We start from the raw sequence: 19,853 nt of genomic DNA on the forward strand, positions 1-19,853 counted from the left end.
AGAGGCGCCAGTTCGTCTCTTCTTTTGCCGGTAGAGAAAAGGAAACAAAAAAAAAAAAAAAAAAAGAAAAAAAAAATGAGAAAAATAAGAGGGGAAAAAAAGTCAGCTTGAAATAATGCGAGCCTCCCTACACAGACGCCTATTTTCATTTGACACAAAGTGAGTGGTGGGAGATGCAGGAGTATACTGCCAAGATGATACAGGACTTATATCGGACAATTTTGTCATTCTTTTTACCAATTCATCTTGAACGAGTGGCAAAAGAGCGTAATATGCACTACTCAGCTGCTCCATTTCATTCCAACATTAGGATCCACGAAAACGTTCATGGAAAATTCGCCTGTCTGAGGGTCGCTAGGAAAGATTGCGTTGATGGCATCGGTACATGCGGCCTTGAGAGTGTTGTCAGTGTCAGTAAATTCATGTGCACGAAAGCAATATCGGAGATTTAGGCATGGTTGATATAACAGATGAGTAAGTCGGGATATGAAGCTTACCCAGTCAATGCCACACATGGCTCCTCCGCCAGGCGGTGCAGGAATCTGGCCACTTCGTTGAGGATGCCCAGCGACGCTGCCACCATCGCTACTGGCTTCCGGGCTGCCAGGATTCTGGGGTGGGAGACTCCAGAGTACCTCTCCGTTGGAAACGCCAGCAAAGACCACGTTTTGTGGCGGACCAGGTGGTATGTGCATAGGTATGCCTGTTTGTGAAGACATGGGCGCTCCTCTTATGCCTCCTGTACCTGTGATTGGCGCAGTTGGCATCATGGTTGATGGAATTCCGGGTTCTATCTTGAAGCTTCCCGGGGAGTGCTGGTGATGGTGTCTGTGTTGAGACTGATTTTGCGTGAATAATGGCGGCGAGTACTGCAAGTTTGGCTGACCGGTTGACTGCTGCTCGTTTTCCTGATGGTGGGGTTGATGGTTTTGATTCTGGGCTGGTTGGTGGTTGTATGGCTCCGCAGCTGCGAGCACAGCTGCCGACGGAGACACGCTACCCTCAGTCTTGATGGGCTGTTTATCTGGCACTGCCTCAGTAGTGCTCCTGGGTGCACGCATCTTTCGCATGCCCATGTAGATCGAAGTCTTTTCAGCAATCTCATGTAATATCAGGGCACCCTTCTCATCTCGGCTCAGGTTTCTCTCCATACCAAAAACATGATCAAGACAGGCCCAGATGCGATCGGCTTCCTTATTGGCGGGTCGATAGTAAATCTCGGTGGCCAGGAGGAGCGCAATCTGGTACTGTTGATAAGCTCCCAAATACCAGGACCAGGGGGCAAAGTCCGGGTTGGTCTCGAGCTGTATAGATATCTCGATGATCCCTACACCACCCCAAATGAGTACACTGTTGAGCCGCGGAGGCATAGGGTTCGAAGTGTTGGCGTAGTACGGGTGGAGTATCATGGCATAGAGCCGGTGCGTAAGTAGGTGCATGACCAGTTTTGCGTAACGCTGTATCGGCACACGGTCGTCGAGAAACCTTTCGTACTTCTCCAATAGGCGTTTCCGGAAGTTGCCAATCTTTTGCAAAACATTGGTGACGGTGGTCTTGTGGCTCTCGAGTCTGCGTCGGTCCATCCATATGTTGCGCATCATCTCGTTTATCTCGAAGCGCATCAGTGGCAGCAAGGCCGATGTCCACCTCTCAGCAGGACTAGGTGGTTCGATCGCGTTGGTGAGATCCTCTTCCTCGCAATTTAAAGGCAGACTCGTGTCATAGTCCTCCCTTCTAATGGCCGGCTTGGGTCCTTGAGCCTCGCAGGTCCGGACGTCCAGGAAACAGAGCTGGTGCCAAAGTAGTCTTCGCACATGTGTCTCGAGCGGCGTCAATCCGTACGCTTCCCCATCACGGTGTAGGCCCATGCATTCCGCCATCCTCACTGCGGCTCCAACCAAGACCGAGTGAGCCCTCGAGATCTCGGCACGACATAGTGGTATCTGAGTTGCACAAGGCCGTTTGGTTAGTTGCTTCACTGTCTCCGACCGTATCATACACGATCAGGAGCGTATAAGGTACAACTCACCATGTACATGATGAAAGCCTGCAAAGTTTCCACTCGCGTTGTCCTGAGGAAGTTGGCTTTGCTTAAAGCCGCTTCTGTTCCAATCTTCATTTTCTGCATTAGTGCAGCTTTGGACTCGCCGAACATACGGACGTCGCCGTCATGCTCCAGGGAAACAGCAGCGCTGAACCATGCAGCAAACACCACAGCCTGTACCGATGGTCGGGGCTCATAACCGGCGTTGCAATCGTCCCAAAACGATTGATATGTCTGCTCAAAGCTTGGCCAGTGGACACAGCGGGCTATAGGATGTACTGCATCGTAGTAACGCTGCAACAAGACATCTCCCATTCCCCTGGAGCTAGGAAGTAGTTGTTCCAGGCTCGGCGATTGTACCACCTGTCCAAAGAAGTAGCCACTTGTCGGTGGAATGTAAGAGGTGCCAGGGCGCAAGAAGTCAGGGATGACTATTTCGGACCCGTTGGCTGCAGAAATGCTGTCAGCCCGGGAAGTCTGTCCAGGCATGTGATCATATCCTAGGGTCTGCGGTGGGGATGCAGATAATCCTGCCTCAATCTCTTCTGATATCCTTGGCCTATTGAGTCCTCCGATTCGCTCAGTGATACGCATCTTTCCGACTTGTATTCCCAAATCAATTATATCATCGGTGGTATGTTCAACGTCTGGATCATCGTACGTAAGGTCTAGCGCAACCATCGGGGTTGCTTCGAGCTCTCGCTCGTCGGCGTATTCGTCCTCAACATCATCCGCCACAATTCGTTGCTGGCTATAGCTGCGTGAGGCTGATCTGGCCACCGAACGCTCGAGCTGGCGCTCCAATGCACCGGCCTTTTCCTTGATCTCGGTGAGGCGGTGTTGACTCGCCTCATCCAGCTTGGCCCCAAGGTATAGGCATTCTCGATTGAACTTGGTGCAGTTGGCGCAGGGGTTAGATTTGTCACACTTGAGCTTCCTCCGGCGACACTCGAGGCACGATGTTATCATGCGCATACGTCTTCTTATTGGCTTGGGGTTCCCTGGTGCTGGGCCAGATGATGGTGCCATCGACATTGCCGCATGGTGTGCTGGGGCTTCACGATCATGGAGATATTGATGATGCTGATGTTGATGCGGTGTATGGTTTTCCAAGTGCTGCTGTGCCGATGGATGAAACTGATGCTGGCCGGTCATTGCTTCAACAGATCCAAGGTTGGGACTGGCGAAAATTGGTCCATGCCCCATAAGATATCCATGTCTGGACGCCATTGTTGCTGCGTCCCTGAGCTCGGATGAAGCTGCAATACCAGTATTAGAGCCGTTGTTGAGGTCCATGGATGAAGTATGATGTCCGACAGAAGGCACAGAAATCGGTCCCTGTCCACGCATGTAATCGTGAACTACATGGCGCTCGTGGCTAAGTCTTGGATCCATACCGGGTGTGTCGGACAGTTGGTGTTGAGGGTGACCACCATAAACAGGGGTTTGGCCATGGCTCTGCATATCTTGGTTCGAAATCAATTCCGTAATTTGCTTCTTATTGTCCACGAGAGCTGGTATCAGACAGGCCTACTATATCTGAAAAGATTTCGGATGGATTCAATAGGAGACAAGGCGGAAAAGTTTAGTATGTGCTTCATCCACACAGCTGTAAATTGGTGGCGTCCCAGGTAAGACCTCTGTCTGCGGCCACGGTTTCAACGGAATGCAAGTCGGTATAAATATATAGGCCTAACGACAGAGCATGAATTGAGCCGCGCGTTGGATGTTGTACCATATGCTCCGACCGCGCGGGCACGTGTAGGCCTTATATACCGATGGATATGCAAGAAAATGAATAGGCGCCAATTTCTGTGTTGATTTCCTTGAACCCGAGAGACAGACAGACAGCGATGGCGTTGTAGCCCGATATTTGATCCTGTCTATAGCGCTGCAACTCAGTGTGAAACCGGAGTTTGGGGGGTTTTCAGCTGCCGTCGTGGATGTTTTGATGCGAGGCAGGCGAAAAGAAGAGAACCTAGTACTTAGGTGGGCCTAGCCATTGAAAACAAGAGAACTTCAGGCAGATTAGTGCCTAGTTTAGGAGGCAGCGGTTCCTGATTTGGTCTCCTCAACGTGGTGGTGCCTACCTTAGGTGGGTAAGTAGCTAAGGCAAGTAGACAAGGTACCTTGCACGGAGCTGTTGTTGGTACAGGGCCCAATGGCACACCAGTCTCGGTAAGGGCAGAGAGCCCAAGGAAGAGGAACAAAGAAGGGCAAAAAGAAAGAAAAAAATAGGAATAAGTGAAATGATGGTGACAGAGATGATAGATAGTAATAGAGATAGAGATGTCAGTGGAGGGGCGAAAAGATAGGTAGGTAACTAAAGATTAGCCCAGCAGTGCTTGAGAATTCAGAGCAAACGAGGACCAAGTCGGAGTGATCGAGGTCTTGGTGCTTGTGTGTGAGGAACAGGCAAGGTACGGATACTAAGACATGAAAGCCTCTCGAATCTTCTCGTACGGGCGTAACGGGAAAGCGCGCTTGATAGAATTGCGGGGTGATGATGAATAAAGCGGCTGGAAGGCGGCATATAAGACCGAGAGAATGAGCCCAGTACTAAATCTTTTAGCTAGGGACAGTACTCTAGAACGGAAAATCCAAATCAACGGTCGTGTCTAAGGCAAAACGGCTCGATTGACAGTGGATCGGGAGGGAGGCTTGGAATGAGCGGTACCAATGTGGCAGGTGGCAGTGGAGGTCGGCAATGCTTGTTGAGGTGTGAGTGGGCGCGTAGGTTGATGTAACCAAGGCAGGTACCTAGGTATGGTACCTGTGGTTGCTAGTGAATGTGGCCAAACGAGGTCTGCATAGGTCTCGGTGGACGTGCTGCCGCGTGGTTTAGATCCGAACGGATGGTTACGTCCAAGCTACCTCTAGGCAGGTACCTACCTACCAACCCTCCTTTTCACTTCACTCGATGGGAAGAGATAAGGCAAGCAAGGGGTGGCTACCTAGGTGGGCGAGGTAGTATGCATACGGTTAAGCATTTAGAATAAAACAAATTATAACAGTAGCTACATAATGGAGGCAAATATATACCTTACCTACCTACCTACATACATACATACATAGGTAGGTAGAACAAAGAAAGTCCATAGGACTCTTTGGGAGGCAATCGTGTGGCAATAGCTACAAGCTAATCAAAATATACCTAGGTATTTACCATGGAATAGGTGGATTTAGGCGATGTGGATAGGTAAGTAAGGTACCTACCTTGCGATCTCAAGCTTACCTAAGGTAAGGTACCTACCTTAAGTGATGCTAGAACTAGACGTAGCCAAGTTAAGATAAGGTAAGAAGAGGTAGGTACCGTGCATCTTGGTGACCCATCGACGGACAGAACGGTCTGCAAAAGCCACCAGATAAAAACTTTGCTGGGTCAATGGCGCATCCCTAGACAGGAATGGCGAAGCCCTCCATGGACAGCACACCCAAACCGGGCAGTCGGGTGCGCTACGCTGTAGGAACATGCTGCCCACCATTCATGATGGCCCATGGAGCCCAGCCCCCCGTTCAGACAGTACAAGATTCGGCCCTTTAATGACCAGAGAAGGCAAGGTTCAAACATCTTGGGGTGGTCATCACACAATCAGAGAACCTTGGCTATCGTGCACTACCAACGACAGAAGCAAGGCGTCACTCTCTACCCGATTCCCCGGAGTTGCCGGAATGGTTTCCCCGGCGGCAGCGAAAGAACCAAAAGGAAACAACACCAACAACAACAAAAAAAAGTGGTCAGCCACATTTTGGCTTCATTTATGCACAAATAGTGCACTTTTTTTCCCCATCACATCCAATTGTCGCACTGAGCTTGTTGGATGATCTTTGCCTATATGCCACGCTCGCTTCCAGCTGGGGCGTTGCACCAGAGTCTGCACATGCATCATTAGCTAAACGCCACCAGCTTACTAGGCCTTCTTTAGGGAAGGATATGGGGAGCAGAACACGCCGTGGTGCTTTATGACAGGGAGGATAAGAGAGACACCATGACATGGTTACTATAATAGGATGTCCCTTGTTTGGGCTCATCGTTGCAGTATGGTACACACAATACCACTAGCCCTTTCTTTCTCATGGGCCCGGTTTGAAAGACAAATTCATGCATAACAGGGCGAGGAGGCAACCACGAGGAGGGGGTGCAAGCGCGGAACAGGTGGGAACGACTCGGTGTGCCTTTTTTTCGTAGGTCCAGAGACACCATCCACGAACCGGACTGTGGGGAGAGTCTCTTGTGCAACACAAGGGACGGAGGAGTCCAGGAAGAGAGCCCTAGTGGATGGCCATGCTGCCAATTTCCAGCATCGGGGGGAGTCGGCAGGCTCCCATATGCGCAGCGGCGAGTTCAAATGGATCAAGCACATGAGGTTAAACAGAGTGTGCGCTTGATCCAGTACCAACCAACCAACCGCTAGCGCTGTGCCCACATATCCATCTCTCAAGCTAGATTAGATACTGAAGGAAGCCTTGGGAAAGAAAGAAAAAAGAAAAAAAATAAACGTGGATGTAGACGACGATAAACTGGAAGTGACGAAAAATTACCGCCGGGCACATACCTGGCTGTACTCGACACTTCAATCGCTCTGTCCTCGACTCATCCAGACACATCCATATCCCTCAGCCGGGGGGGAACCCCTCCCCTCCCCTGTTTCTCGAGTCGCACCGAGGAAAATAAGATGCGGGCTTCCTTTGGGGTGACGCAAAGCAGCGAGTGCATCGTATCGGGTAATTGGTGCGAGGTATGATCAAGTCTTTTCCGGGACCATAACAGTCTGGTTGCATTTTCTTGTCGGGATCCAAATAACTCCCCCCCCATCGATACGAACATCTTTCCAGCTCTGTGAGGGGAGCCCTCTCGTTCTCGTCGGGCCTATGCCTTTTTTTTGGGGGTCTTTTTTTTCTTTCTTCTCGAGTCGGGCACTAAATTTAGAAATTAACGTGTAAGAGGAAAGGGATGAGGACGATGTCGGTTCTTTTAAACAACTCTACCGGAAGTTCCTCCGCGCAGGGGTAATGGTCCAATCAAGACGCTGCACCGAAAGCTTGCGGCTACTCCCGCAGGGTTGGAGCCAGGCAAGCAAGGTCAAGGTGGGGGGGCGAAATGAGCGAGGCAAGGAGCTATTCACACTATTTCCGTCAATTGTGTCTTCATGGAAATTTTGTCAAATTCTTTGTTGGTCATGTCTAGTCTAAGGTAGGTAGGTAGGTAGCAGCTGCTCTAATTTTAGCCACATGGGCAGAACAGCCAAGGCATCAAGAGGTATCCAATAAAAAAAAAAAGCACTGACCTTTCAAAAGCCTTTGCATAATTATCAATGTGCATCTGTCATCTATTCTCCCACAGACATAAATCTTTATACAGAACACCCGTTCCTTGGATGGACGCAGTCCTGATCAACTTCATTACCCCTGGTGACGAAAGCAAAACATAGACATTTTGATGGGATGCCATCAAGTTAACCATCTGCCACTGCGCATTGGCTACTTATGGCTGCCTTATTATACTCCCTCCACTTCTGATCATTGTGGCTCATCCACCTCAGAAGTGCCTGTCGGACTTTCTCCCCGGACTCGCTACCCTCAAGATGTGCCACTAACCATGTGATCCAAGTGAGCCGCCCGGGGTTCGCTTTTAGGCCCCGGTGTAGGTTTCTGGTCGCCACTCGAAACAGAGATTGGATGGCCAATGCCAACTCTTCTCTGTGGCGCCCATCGCGCAGGAGAACGAGAACACAATGGTTGACGTAGCGGAATGCTGCGCTACTCCTCGGATGGCCTGGGTTGCTGAGGACGACGCTACACTCGGCAATGAGTGCCGCCTTTCGGCTAGATATCTGGAATCGATGGTCCCGGCGCATACGCATGCTTCGCTCTACCCATTCAGACTGACGCCCGCCCAGGGGCACACCCAAGTCCGCAAAAATATCTCCAGGTCTATGAGATTCTGCCATTCTTCTAATAACGTCTGTTTCTGAGGGAGTTGGAGCTTGCCGTGCCTTTGAAGCTTGAAGTGTATCTGCCCCGAGAACGAGGCCGCGCACGTCATCCCCTAGAGTAGCCTCAGGAGAATGCCCAGTCGACACTATATGGGCTAGTGTATTCAAACACGAGTCTCTCAAAGACCTGCCTTTTTTCTTCAGTCTCGCTAGGGCAGGGATGATATGCTTTTCATCACCAGTGACCCGTGCTGTCGTCCATATGCTGGTATAAAATACTGTGAGAGGAGCCCTGAGGCTGTGCGGCGCAAACTTCTCGACGTAAGCAACAGCTTCCAGTAGGTAGCCAACGCTGCTATCTCCTGTGCTTTGGCACATGCGTTTTTCGATCAATGCCACCCCGGCATTTGTCAACTTGCCCTGACTATACCATTTATTCAGGAGCAACATGTACAGTTCTGATGTAGGAAGTCCATATCCAAGTCTCTCCACACGATCCGCGGCTTGGAGAAGATATTTTTGTCGAATCTGAGGCATGTGGCTGAGTACTGCAAGCCACCCGTGCAGTGCAATGCGGGTGCCTTGCGGGCGTGTTTCGGCACGGGCACAAATAGCTTTCTCGGATGCTTGTACCAACTTGTCGGCGGTTACATTGTCATACTCCCGAATCGAGTTGGCGACCATCCAGGCGCGCAACTGATCGACGCATGACAAGAGGCCAACACGTGCGTAGTTCAAAGCGCGCTCCGCAGCCCGCAAAGACATGGATGCATCGTCAACAAGTTGAAGTGATGATGCGACCGAGCCTTGTTTAACTGTCGTTAAGACAGACATTCTGGCCAGGTAAAAGTCGAACTCTTGGCAGCAAGTCTCAACCAGTGCAGTCATAGCAAGTGGATCTTGTCTATCAGGATTTTTCCGTACAGCAACCGATGGCAGCCGAAGTTTCCAATAGCCCGAGATCTCGTTTCTCTTCATGGTTGCGGCGTTCCTCGTCTCCGACTCCTCGACCCATGATGCTGCAAGTTTCCTAAGGATTGCAGAGACATGTGCTGTCTGCTTGATCCCTGGTGTCGTCATGACATGTCTCAACAAGACATATGGTGTCACCAACCCTTTGGTTGCCATTCTGCCGATTCCTTCCAAAATGGGGTCCCAAAAGCCATCTAGCCTGCCTGCTTCCAACTCAAGTAGAAGGGCTTGGTTGCTAACGACGCTTCGAATCAGGACAGAGTAAACGTAAAAGGCCAGCCTGCGAGCTTTTTGCGGCTTTGTGCATACGTCGGCGTATTTTTGCAGTGCCTGCGCGAGGTAAACAATGGCGACCTGGGCCTCGGCATACGAGAGGAGACCGAGTCTGAGATAATCAGAAAATGCACCAGTGCAGGTGTGAAATTTCTTGTACACCGACTCATGTGACAAGGTGCAAACGACGGTTTGGAGGCTCAAGACATCCTCCAGGAAAACGGTGGTCTGGCTGCTTTGGTCGATAATACTCGTTTGCCAGTTAACGCAGCGCTCCTTTCTTTTGTCCGTATTCAATACATCAGAGCCCCTCATATCGTATATACTAATGGGATCAAGATTCTTCATGGGTGTGTCCATTCTGACTGGCGGGGCAGGGTGGTGTGTATTCGGGAATGACCAAGTAGCTGATGGTCCAGGGGGGTTCATCGCAGTTGCTGGGGCGCCGAGGTAGGTTGCAAAATCAGCCCTTGAGGATGGACTACCAGGTACCAAACGCGGACTAAACAGTTTATCAGGAGGCTCCTTGTGTTGTGTCGAAGGGGGCGAGTTCGCGGATGAAGTCTTGCGTGTTGGATCTCGGAACATGTTGCCCAGGGCAGGTGGCTCCCAACGCCATTTCGAAAGGTCCATCGGAAATTCAAAGGCCCACGGAGGCGGCGATGGGTGCACCTGGAAGGCGTCGGTCATCTGTCTCTTGCCGAGTCGTCGACGGGCCTCCATTGGGCCGGGCACGGAGCTCGCTTGCCGCCGCGACATGACTGCCTGAGACACGGAGAAATAGCGCTCCATGGCATTGGCAAGAACCCGGTCGGTGATCCATATTCCCTCGGAAGCCGCCGAAATTGCCTGACAGTTGCGTGCAAGACGACATCTCGGAGGGCGTCGTGCTTGCATCGGTCGCCGTTTGAGAGGCGGTACGCGATTAGACGCGACCTGGCGACGAGAGCAAAGAGCGTTGGTGTATCAGGGCGTCCGGTATGGATGACATGGGATGGATGAGGTCGGCCACGTCGTCGAGAATGGTATGGAGATTGGACTAGTAAGTCTGTCAACAAGACATCTTGAGGCGGGAGGCCAATCTTGAGTTATCCGGCAACTCTCCGTTATTGTGATCGCGCCGTAAAGGCAACTCACAGACTTTTGGGCGGTTGATTCAGGGTCGTGTCGATGAATGGAGCTCACCTTGCAGACATCAAAGCAGCTTTTTCGGTGCTAGGAAGACTTGGTAGGCCCACTCTGATCAATTGGAGAGATTCAATTGGGCAACTGCGTCGGAGGAGCTTCAGCCACATCCAAGCGTGGCTCCAGCTTTGTTCTTTGTTGGAACGGAACAAGCAGATGGATGTACCTCAGGTGGGGCAAACCCCCGTCTGAAAGCTTTCACATACCAGAAGCTTTGCTTGATCCGCCACTGCCGGCAGTGCGGGCAGGATCCGTTTACTTTGTACAAAGTACGTAAATTTCGACATCAGCTACAACGTGGTGGTCATCACATGCACTCGAAAATTTCAAGCATACCTATCTACTTATTTATCTGAGGAGGTAGTTTATTCTCAACAGCAAGTGCAACAAACAGCTAAACATGGGGCATACTTTTGAACCACTCAAGAACGACCTGGTTATCAGGGCTGCCTGGGGTCAGTATAAAGAAACAGGGTGAAGCGATCTGCATTGGACATGAACACCCCTCGTTCTGACACTATTGGGACTTTTTTTTTTACTGCAGGCCAAAAAGTCGAGAGACCACCAATATGGATCATGAGACAGGGTAAATATTTCGTTTTATAGACTTTTTACTGGTTTATTACGTCCTATCCCTAATATCCTTGTCGTGTTGCCTCTTGCTACTTTTACTCTCTCACTTGCCTCCGAGAGGGTTTAAACGCTGCTGTTTTCCATAGCAACAGTATATCTGACATGGACTTTGCTCCCCCTTTTTCCAGCTGGCCGATACTTGCCCGAGTACCATGAGGCCAAGGGCAACAGAGACTTTTTCGAGTGCTGTCGCGACCCAGAGGTGGCCTCCACCCTGACATTGCAGCCCATTGACCGCTTCGATGGCCTGCTTGACGCCTCCATCATCTTCTCCGACATTCTTGTCATTCCGCAGGCCATGGGTATGGTCGTCGAGATGGTCGACAAGAAGGGCCCGCACTTCCCAAACCCCCTTCAGTCGCCCGACGATGGACAGTACGCCGAGGTGCTCGCGCGGGATGTGGACGTCTCCAAGGAGCTGGACTACGTCTACAGGGCTATCACCCTGACCCGCAAGAAGCTTCAGGGCCGAGTGCCGCTCATTGGCTTCTGTGGCGCTCCCTGGACCCTGTTCTGCTACATGGTCGAGGGTGGTGGCACCAAGCTCTTCATCCAGAGCAAGAAATGGATCTTCAGACATCCCGAGGAGAGTAAGAAGATGCTGCAAAAGATTGCTGAGCTCTGCGTCGAGTATCTTGCTCTGCAGGTTCAAGCCGGAGCACAGGTATGAATTTTTCGACAGCCCCTATGTTTCAGTCCGCGGTCCGCAGGGTATATCACAAAGAATACTAACTAAAAAAAACCAAAAAAAAACCCTTAACTTCCAGCTTATCCAAGTCTTTGACTCATGGGCAGGAGAGCTCTCGCCTGCATCCTTTGAGCAGTTTTCCGCTCCTTATCTGCGCTACATTTCGGAAAACCTCCCGAAAAGGCTCAAGGAGCTGGGCCTGGATCCTGTCCCAATGATTGTTTTCCCCAAGGGTGCCTGGTTCGCCCTGGAGGATTGCTGTGCCATGGGCTACAATGTCGTCGGGCTCGACTGGCTTTACAGTCCTGCCAAAGCCAACAAGGTCCGAGGTGATCGGCAAATCGTCCTGCAGGGCAACGCCGACCCTGGAGTGCTCTACGGCACCAAGGATGCCATTACGGCCGTTGTCAAGGATATGGTTGAGGGATTCGAGTGGAAGCAGAAGAAGAAGGGCTGGATAGTAAACCTGGGCCACGGTGAGTACTTATTTTCCCTTGACATTGGTTGGCTAGACACTAAACCATCGCCAGGAATTACACCGCTCGTCAACCCGGACGACCTGAAATTTTATCTGCAGGAGATCCACAGACAAACCAAGGACTAGAACTCTTTAACCAGGGGTTATGATAAGCCTTATATACGCAGTAAATACCGGGTTGTCTTCAACAGCTTAGAGGCTGTCTATATCAATCACGGACCTGTACAGGGCAATGTTAAAAGTTTGGTCAAAAAAACGAGGCCTTGAAGCCGCAAAAATAGACATAATGCGACTTACCAAGAGACAGGCCAGCCCATCTTCCCGCCTATACTCCTGCACACACCTGCGCTTTGCCTATTCTCAACATGCACATCGGCCGAACACCAGCCGTCGCTTCCAAAATTGCCATTGTGTGCCATAATGAGCTTGGTTGCCATCGCCTTGGCTATTCCGCGTCCTCGGTACGGCTCCTGGTTCGCGGTTGTTTAGTCTATTTCTGCATGTAATGCAGGTTCCATGTGTTCTAAAACAAATATCTTACCTCGCAATGTAGAGTTGACAGTGATCCGTCGACCCCTGGATTTGTTCACAGCTTAGCTTTATGGTGTGCTAACATCACCAAACTAAAATTTGTAGCGCCCAACACTCACCTAGAAAACTCCATGCAATAAGAACTTCCCTTTCTTTTAAGCGTATTCCCAAACTGGGCAAGGTGAGCAGGGTGGATCTGGAAGGCAAATCAGATTCGATGAAAGACCTCAAAGGCAGTTGAAGTTGAAACCATATTTAATGAACCTCGGGAGTTTGCATACTCTGTCTTTGGGATATTCGTTCTCTGCTTTATCAGTGGCACATCTCCTCTACGTATCGTGTCCCAGGCCATATCCTCGGTCAACGGAGACGCAAGACCTGTCGGCAGGTCTTCGACCCTGAATAGCCACTTGTAGTGAGGGTTGCTGTACGACATGGTAACCCCTTTGTCCAGGAGGAGAAGCCGCAGGGCCTCGTGAAGCGTCCCCACCATGATGCCGCCTGTCCGAGCAACGCCGTCCACCCCAACCGCTCCGATATCCGGCCCGGCTTCACGCGCCACCTCACCGGCTCGCTTTAGGATAGAAAGAACCTGCTCGAGGCAGACGTCCACCTCGGAGCTCGGCAAGGAGATCTCCGGGGGGTCGTGCCCGCCGAGGCCACAGCTGTCCTCCAGGCTCGAGTATATCCACATTTGCGTCTCGGGAGCCTTGTGTACGTCGACGTAGGCGACGGCCAGGTGAGGACTGTCGCCCGACGTAGCCAGCAGTACCTTGGCGGTGGGGCTGCTTCCGGCCGCCGTTAGGGAGAACTGAAGCCGTCGCAGGACGGGGAAGGAGTAGGGCAGATGGCTCTGCAGCACGGCTAGGTGCTCGCCTGACGCCACGGCTGCCGTCACGTCCAGCACTGTGGCGGCGCCCCCGGTTGGGTGCTGCTCGTCATGCAATCTCATTTGTCGATAGGTTGCCTCGTTGCCAAGATAGGAAAAAGAAAAACAGAAACAAAAATATGCATATATATATATATAATATTCGACAGCGCACAATAGTTGGGTTTTGTTTTCACCTGATATGGGGATTTTCACTAAGAAGTGGTTGGTTGAACTGGTTGTTGACTCACATACTAACCAGAAAAGTAGAAAACGTCACCCTTTACAATCGGGCGAAATGCCTCTGTGACTGCAAAAATGCTACGCAAATGTACCTTTGGTACGTACCCCCAATCGAACGATGGGTAATTATCACTTAAATAGGCAATTACCTAGATAGGTACCTATTATACAGGGTGCCTTCTCACTCCATCTAAAGCGTAGAGAGACTGTAACTTTTATTATCAAGTGCAATGGATAGATTGATTGCAGCCTGAGAAAGGGGGGTATAAAAACAAACCTAACAAAGGATGCACTCCGTAGGTAGAAATCAAAGACACAATCAAACGCCAGCAGATTCAGCATCACCAGAACAGAAAAGAAAGAAATTATTTCTCAAACCCCCCATGACCCGAAATCCTTGGACCTCAGCATGTAGATACCCAAAGCCCACCTTGCCACCCTAACTGGGCAATAAAAATAGTAAAAAAAAATAAAAATAAAAATAAAAATAAAAAATAAAAAATAAAGAGAGAGAGAGAGAGAGACATTTTACTTCTTGCCAAACAACCACTGCTTCCCCTTGGCCGCCAAGCCCTGGTTGTCTGTCTTGTTCTGCTCCTCGACGTCGACGGCGGTATCGTCCTGAGCTTGCTGCTGGGGTTCCTTGTCGCCGCCCTCCTGCGGCTTTTCGGCATTGTGATGCACGTTGCCCATCTCCTCGTCCTCGGGTTTGGGTTTGAAGACGTTGCCAGTGCCGCCACGGCCGACGTGGGTGCCAGCATTAAGCTCCTGGCGGGGTACCCTATTGAAAAAAAAAAGGAAGAGGAAACGAATGGGGACGACGGTTAGCGAGTTTCCTATCTTTTTTTTTCTCTTATCTTTCTCCTTTTCTTTCCCCCATATTGTAAGCTGAACAATAAAAGAAAGAGGAGAAAAAAAATAAATAAAGAATAAAAAACTTACGGCGACACGTCCTGCATCGCGCGCGTCTCGGCAGGGTCTACATTCTTTGCCATGTTGCCGGTACCGCCCCTCCCCGTCGTTACGACAGAAGTCTTGAGCGTCGGCGTCTCGAGGTCCTTGGGCTCGATTCGAGGCGACTTGGTCTTATCGACAATGTTGCCCGCGCCACCCCTCCCCGAAGACGTAAATGCGCTCATGGCTTTTTTTGGGTTTTTGGTTGTATTTTTAAAGCCCTCTTTTTGTCTTTTTTCTATTATTTTGCTGTTGTCGTTTTTTTTGGGGTCGCAGTCTATGTTCGCCTCGCTTATTTCTTTCACTACCTTTTTTAGATTTGTTCGTCGCGGTAAGTAATAAGAAATGAGTCAATATGTGAAAAAGCAAAATCGTGTTTGAAAGGGGAAAAAAATACGTGGTAAAAAAAAGATCAAAATCAAAAATCAAAATCAAGGTAGGGTCGTCTGTTGGAACGTCTGCCAAGATGCTCGGATTCCCGCGTCAGTGTGTGGGGTTTGGAAGTTTGGAAGACGCGATCTGATGACGGCACAGCTACCCAGCAAGGTGAATAATGTTTCCCGCCTTTACAGTATGACACCCTGTGGCGGTCTAGAGGGGGGAAGGGGGGAATGGGAGCCCGTGCTACGGTAGTCTAGCTGCTTAGGGTCGCATGGTCTCTCTTGGCTACATCGATTAGGCAAGGTACAGGCCAGCTCCAACTTGATCATGGGGTTTGATATCAATGCAGGGAGGGGTACTTCGGCCGACGCAGGGAAGAGACACCCCATACTACGTGCCGGTAAGGGTAATGTAGTCCGTAGCTAGTAGACACAGGCGATGCGGCTGACTGACATACATCCTTTATTATTATTATTATTATTATTTTTTATCTGTACAGCAAATTACTCTGGGTTCTTTTCAGGGATACTACCCCGTCACTCATCGGCGGCCGGACCGGCCAAGGAATAAAGCAAAGATAGTGGCATCTCCACCGAAGCTATGCTACGTAGTATACGTGCTTGATGTGGTAGTAACTCTCTCTACGTATTACTGCTGCCAGGTAGTAAGTAGTATTAAAATCAAAGTACCACAAAAACAAAAAAGGCAAATTGATAGGGATCTACCTAATACATCCTTGCTCCCCGTCCATCGAGCTCCCCTCCCCTAGCGACCTTCAGCCTGCTTAACTTTAACAGTTCACAAAATACTCCGAGAAAAAAAAAAAAAGAAAAAAAAACTGTACCTACCTAGGCTATGTAGTTTATACTTGCAATCGCGTGGGGAAGCATTAGTAAATGCGGTCGTGTGTAGCTGCAATAATTATCAGCCTCATTCTAGCTATAGCCCCTGCGTCTTTGCTCACTACATAATTACCGGCTTGTCGTCTATGTACACAGCTGGGCATATTCCCTAGACAGATTCCAATCCCCCTATGCAATTTCAGTATACCACCGCGGCATCGTACCAAGTCTCGAATATAATAAGTCGAGCCCAGAGGATATCGAGCCAAGTTTTGTTTGCCGGCCCCACCCTAAAAGGTTATCTATGTCCAATATGTCGGCCGAAGATTTAAGAATTCGTGGAAATTCGTGACTGAGAAAAATAAAATAATACGTGACAACTCGATGGGTTATCTGTCACAAGAGAAACAAGTATGGGGTATCATCAAAGACGATTCCGAGGTATGATTTGAGTAGGTGGTCAACAAGACACATCTCGTGCATCTGGGATGCCAACGATGCATGAGAAAGCGGACGTCTCAATAGGAAAAAAAAAAAGAGGGAAGTTCGAAAGAAGAAAGGAAAAGATATACAAAACAAGAACCGCAGTTGCATTCATGATTTAACGCGATATGCAATCAAATCAATAGTCGTCATCGTCGTCATTGTTTTTGCCACCACCTTCTGCCTTGCGAATCGGAATCTTGATTCCTTGACCGGCAAAGCATTTGCTCAAGGGTGTGCTTTCGCAAACACCTGGGAACTTCTTGGCCGAGTAAACTTGGAAAGCGTCGCTGAAACATGACGCAAGAATGGGCGCTTTTCCTGTGTTGAGGATGGACGTTTGGTTGGCAGGGCCGCCGTTAGGAGTTCTGGTCGGCGCTCCGACATTGACATATGAGAAACGTAGACTAAGCCAGAGAGTTAGTACAAGCCCACATCGCATCATAAGACATAACCGGCTACCCTCGGCAGCTTGGAGTGCTATCTTACCGAAAGATTCCTTCTGTCCGCACGCTCAGGTCTTGCAACACAAACCAAATACCAATCTTCTCCTGGGGGTCGTTCAATCGGAAAGCGCTGGCGGATAAGCTCCCGATAAGGTTCCTCGTAAACATTCCCTGTGGAGGAGCTCCCTGGTGTGTCCCCTGCAGCGCCATCCGCTGATGCATGCCCATATCAGGAGCTCCGTTGAAGATACGGGGCCCATAGGGTCCTACTTGTGAGCCTAGTTGATGAGGGTGCATGTCTGTGGGCGAGGCGTATGTGTAGCCCCCTTGACCACCATAAGTGTTGGTTACCATGCCGTAGTGTGGACCAACTTCAGAAGAGGCGTCAGAAGGATTTTCTATTTGAACGGCGCGACGATAGACCTAAAGCAGATTAGCACTTACCTGGAGATATTGCTTGCTGTCCATAGCCTCCCTGTTGGGCAAAGGGCGTTACGCTTGGCGCATATGTCTGGGACTGGGGGTAGGATGGTATTTCGCGATTCGTGCCGGAAATCTGAGCGAACGCCGGCGAAGTTGAATCAATTTGCGCGAAGGATGCCGGAGTAGTTGACGAGATAGAAGGCGTGGCGGAAGTGTGACGGACAAGATTTACCTCGTGCTGCGCATCCTCGGACCAGAGATCGACGTTGAGGACATACATTGTGTGCTCGATTTCGCTGGGCATGATGTCAGCGCTATGATTCCACGCGACGCGACTGGAATTTTCCTCTCCTATATATTTTTTTTCTTGTTGTTGTGTAAGAGCGATAATTCAACTTACTTGCAGTCAATCTCCTTGCCCGTGACAGCGTCGGTTACGATGAGGCGAATGCAGGGTGGGGGAGTTATAGGCCTCCGGTCCTAAAACCCATCGCCGGATAGGTTAGCATTCTTCCTTTCACTTGTGCAGCTTGCCCGCAAAAAAAAGGGGCCTGGGGAAAGAAGCCGAAAAGGTCCATAGTACACACCTTGTCGCCAAAGCCACACATTCGCGCCCTTTTTGGTTGCTGCACGACATCAAGCCTGCATACATAAAACAAAACATATTTCGTTAGCTGGGCTGTCACAAGACCAAGCCGTAGTGGCGGTTGGCCCGCGTTGGGGGAGCAGCAGTGCCTCTATGACCACGAACCTGTATTTGCGACCATCCTGCTCGCCAACATGCGGCTGCAGCTTCTTCTGGGTCCTTGCCAGAGCGTCTGCGCTTGGCTTCGTCTCGGCGGCGCCTTCGGTAGTAGAGGAGGGTGGCTGCTGGTCCTGGGGTTGTTGCTGCATCATACCGTACTGGTCCGAGTAGTGCGGAGGCATCGGCGGAGGAATAGACGGCAGCTGAGGCATGGACGCGTGGTAGCTACCGGGATGGCCAATGGCAGGCAACGCGTGGTGGACATCGTGAGGCAATGCCGAAGGGTTGTGGCCGGGCTGGCTGGCCGTGGACGAGTAACCAGGGTTCATTGTGGAAAAAGTGGCGACGAACCCCCCGCAGTGAAGCTCTTTCTCTTGTTTGAACTATCGCGCGCGCGGCTCTCTCTTTCTTTCTTTTTCGCCTTTGGACACGCACGCGACCGAAGCAATGTCAGACCAAGAGCTCGTGCTGGTCGTCGGAGTCGCGGGCGGTCTATCGGGAAAATAACAAAGTCAATGCCAAGGAGGGCGGCTTTGATTTTGCGCAGAGCGAGTGAAGGAGTAAGTAGCAGGCTACAGGTTTGTCGGCACCTAGCCCAGGTTAGTAGTCAGTTCGCTGTGCGGGGCCTGACAGGCTGATGACGATGGCACTCTGAGTGGTTGGTTGTTGCGTCTGAACAAAATTTATGAATAGTGTGTTTTGCCAGAACCGATTGGAACCAGGATTGACGGTGATGAAATGGAACTCGGTTACCATGAGTTGACAGGCCGATGGATGGGGAGGAGGCGCTGGGATTTATGTCGGTGTCCAAAAGTCTGGTCCTTTGGTTTGGTTTTTTGGTTGTTGGGTTACTTATGGGCAGGTAGTGTTGAATTATAGACTAATCTAGAGGTGAGATTGGTTCTGGTGGAACCAAGGTTCCGTTCCCCTCGAGTCGCGCCTTCGACGCCGCCGCCGACCGACATGGAGGCTCACAAATATTTTACTCTAGGCGTACATGCGGAGGATGACGGAAGGTGGATTATTATGTTTGATCGCGCCTTGATACTCGTTACTGATGATGCTTACTCGCATGGGGAGAGTACGAGGGTTTTTTTTTTTTTTTTTTTTTTTTTGTACATATTAATTTATTTTCCCCCTTGTATAGCCAGCAGACAGGGGGCCAGCAAACCCCGAAGAGGGGGGGGAAGAAAAAAAACCATTAAAAATTGCGATATGCAAATTCATCATAAAAACTTTCTCTTATAAGCTGTGCCGACTCGTCCGTAGCTTGGTCTATTTGCGACAAAACGAGGACAAATGCATAAAATAAGTCTGGCACCACCATGATTGCCATTGCTGGTATGGTCGACTTGACCAGGTTCCTTCAAGGCGGCGGCTTCAAGCGGCCAGACGGAGCAATGTTGCCGCCCCACCTCTAACGCACCATTGCATGCCCTCCCCCCTGTCTGCCAGTCGTCCACTCCTTGCACGCCCGGGCTGCTAATGCAACCATCGGTCCCCTGCAAGCATTTTCTTGTCCTTGACCCTCCATCCATTGCCCCGGTAGGCGGGCAGAGCGGGATAGCAGCGGCGCAGAAAAAAAAGTCCTTACTGCAGGTAACCAACTGGTACTTTTTTTTTGTCTCTTTAAAAGAAAAATTATTACCCCAATGCACATTCTGGCTTTCCCACGACTTTCTGGGTTGTTGGGCGTATAAAATAATTAATAATGTTCCATGCATGCCA

The 19,853-nt window shown here is 50.3% G+C and overlaps 6 protein-coding genes across 6 annotated transcripts; 1 reads left to right on the plus strand and 5 right to left on the minus strand.

Annotated features, from left to right (window-relative positions):
• Nucleotides 1-93: 93 nt before the first annotated feature.
• PgNI_03869 (uncharacterized protein) lies at nucleotides 94-3,556 on the minus strand (the record flags this gene model as incomplete). Its single annotated transcript, XM_031123922.1, has 3 exons — nucleotides 94-392; nucleotides 498-1,943; nucleotides 2,030-3,556. Coding segments are annotated over 3 exons (3,084 nt in total), but the record flags the coding sequence as incomplete, so codon positions are not given.
• A 3,944-nt stretch (nucleotides 3,557-7,500) lies between these two features.
• Nucleotides 7,501-10,122, minus strand: PgNI_03870 (uncharacterized protein; the record flags this gene model as incomplete). The annotated part of the gene is made up of 1 exon (XM_031123923.1): nucleotides 7,501-10,122. One exon carries the CDS (start codon nucleotides 10,120-10,122, stop codon nucleotides 7,501-7,503), a length of 2,622 nt encoding a protein of 873 aa, XP_030983327.1.
• Nucleotides 10,123-10,810: 688 nt separating this feature from the next.
• On the plus strand, nucleotides 10,811-12,335 carry PgNI_03871 (uncharacterized protein; the record flags this gene model as incomplete). Its single annotated transcript, XM_031123924.1, has 4 exons — nucleotides 10,811-10,865; nucleotides 11,172-11,707; nucleotides 11,811-12,207; nucleotides 12,262-12,335. The coding sequence occupies 4 exons, from the start codon at nucleotides 10,811-10,813 to the stop codon at nucleotides 12,333-12,335; spliced, it is 1,062 nt and encodes a 353-aa protein (XP_030985341.1).
• On the minus strand, nucleotides 11,729-13,698 carry PgNI_03872 (uncharacterized protein). Its single transcript, XM_031123925.1, has 3 exons — nucleotides 13,022-13,698; nucleotides 12,259-12,679; nucleotides 11,729-12,205 (listed from the first exon to the last, which is right to left on the minus strand). The coding sequence occupies exons 1-2, from the start codon at nucleotides 13,690-13,692 to the stop codon at nucleotides 12,655-12,657; spliced, it is 696 nt and encodes a 231-aa protein (XP_030985340.1). The 5' UTR covers nucleotides 13,693-13,698; the 3' UTR covers nucleotides 11,729-12,205; nucleotides 12,259-12,654.
• Nucleotides 13,699-14,363: 665 nt separating this feature from the next.
• Nucleotides 14,364-15,286, minus strand: PgNI_03873 (uncharacterized protein). Its single transcript, XM_031123926.1, has 2 exons — nucleotides 14,794-15,286; nucleotides 14,364-14,632 (listed from the first exon to the last, which is right to left on the minus strand). The coding sequence occupies exons 1-2, from the start codon at nucleotides 14,988-14,990 to the stop codon at nucleotides 14,380-14,382; spliced, it is 450 nt and encodes a 149-aa protein (XP_030983324.1). The 5' UTR covers nucleotides 14,991-15,286; the 3' UTR covers nucleotides 14,364-14,379.
• Nucleotides 15,287-16,036: 750 nt separating this feature from the next.
• On the minus strand, nucleotides 16,037-19,077 carry PgNI_03874 (uncharacterized protein). Its single transcript, XM_031123927.1, has 6 exons — nucleotides 18,132-19,077; nucleotides 17,968-18,022; nucleotides 17,781-17,860; nucleotides 17,402-17,676; nucleotides 17,001-17,328; nucleotides 16,037-16,918 (listed from the first exon to the last, which is right to left on the minus strand). Exons 1-6 carry the CDS (start codon nucleotides 18,452-18,454, stop codon nucleotides 16,651-16,653), a joined length of 1,329 nt encoding a protein of 442 aa, XP_030983331.1. The 5' UTR covers nucleotides 18,455-19,077; the 3' UTR covers nucleotides 16,037-16,650.
• Nucleotides 19,078-19,853: the final 776 nt, after the last annotated feature.

Source organism: Pyricularia grisea (genome assembly GCF_004355905.1).
Source record: "Pyricularia grisea strain NI907 chromosome Unknown Pyricularia_grisea_NI907_Scaffold_2, whole genome shotgun sequence".
Taxonomy (NCBI): Eukaryota; Fungi; Ascomycota; class Sordariomycetes; order Magnaporthales; family Pyriculariaceae; genus Pyricularia; species Pyricularia grisea.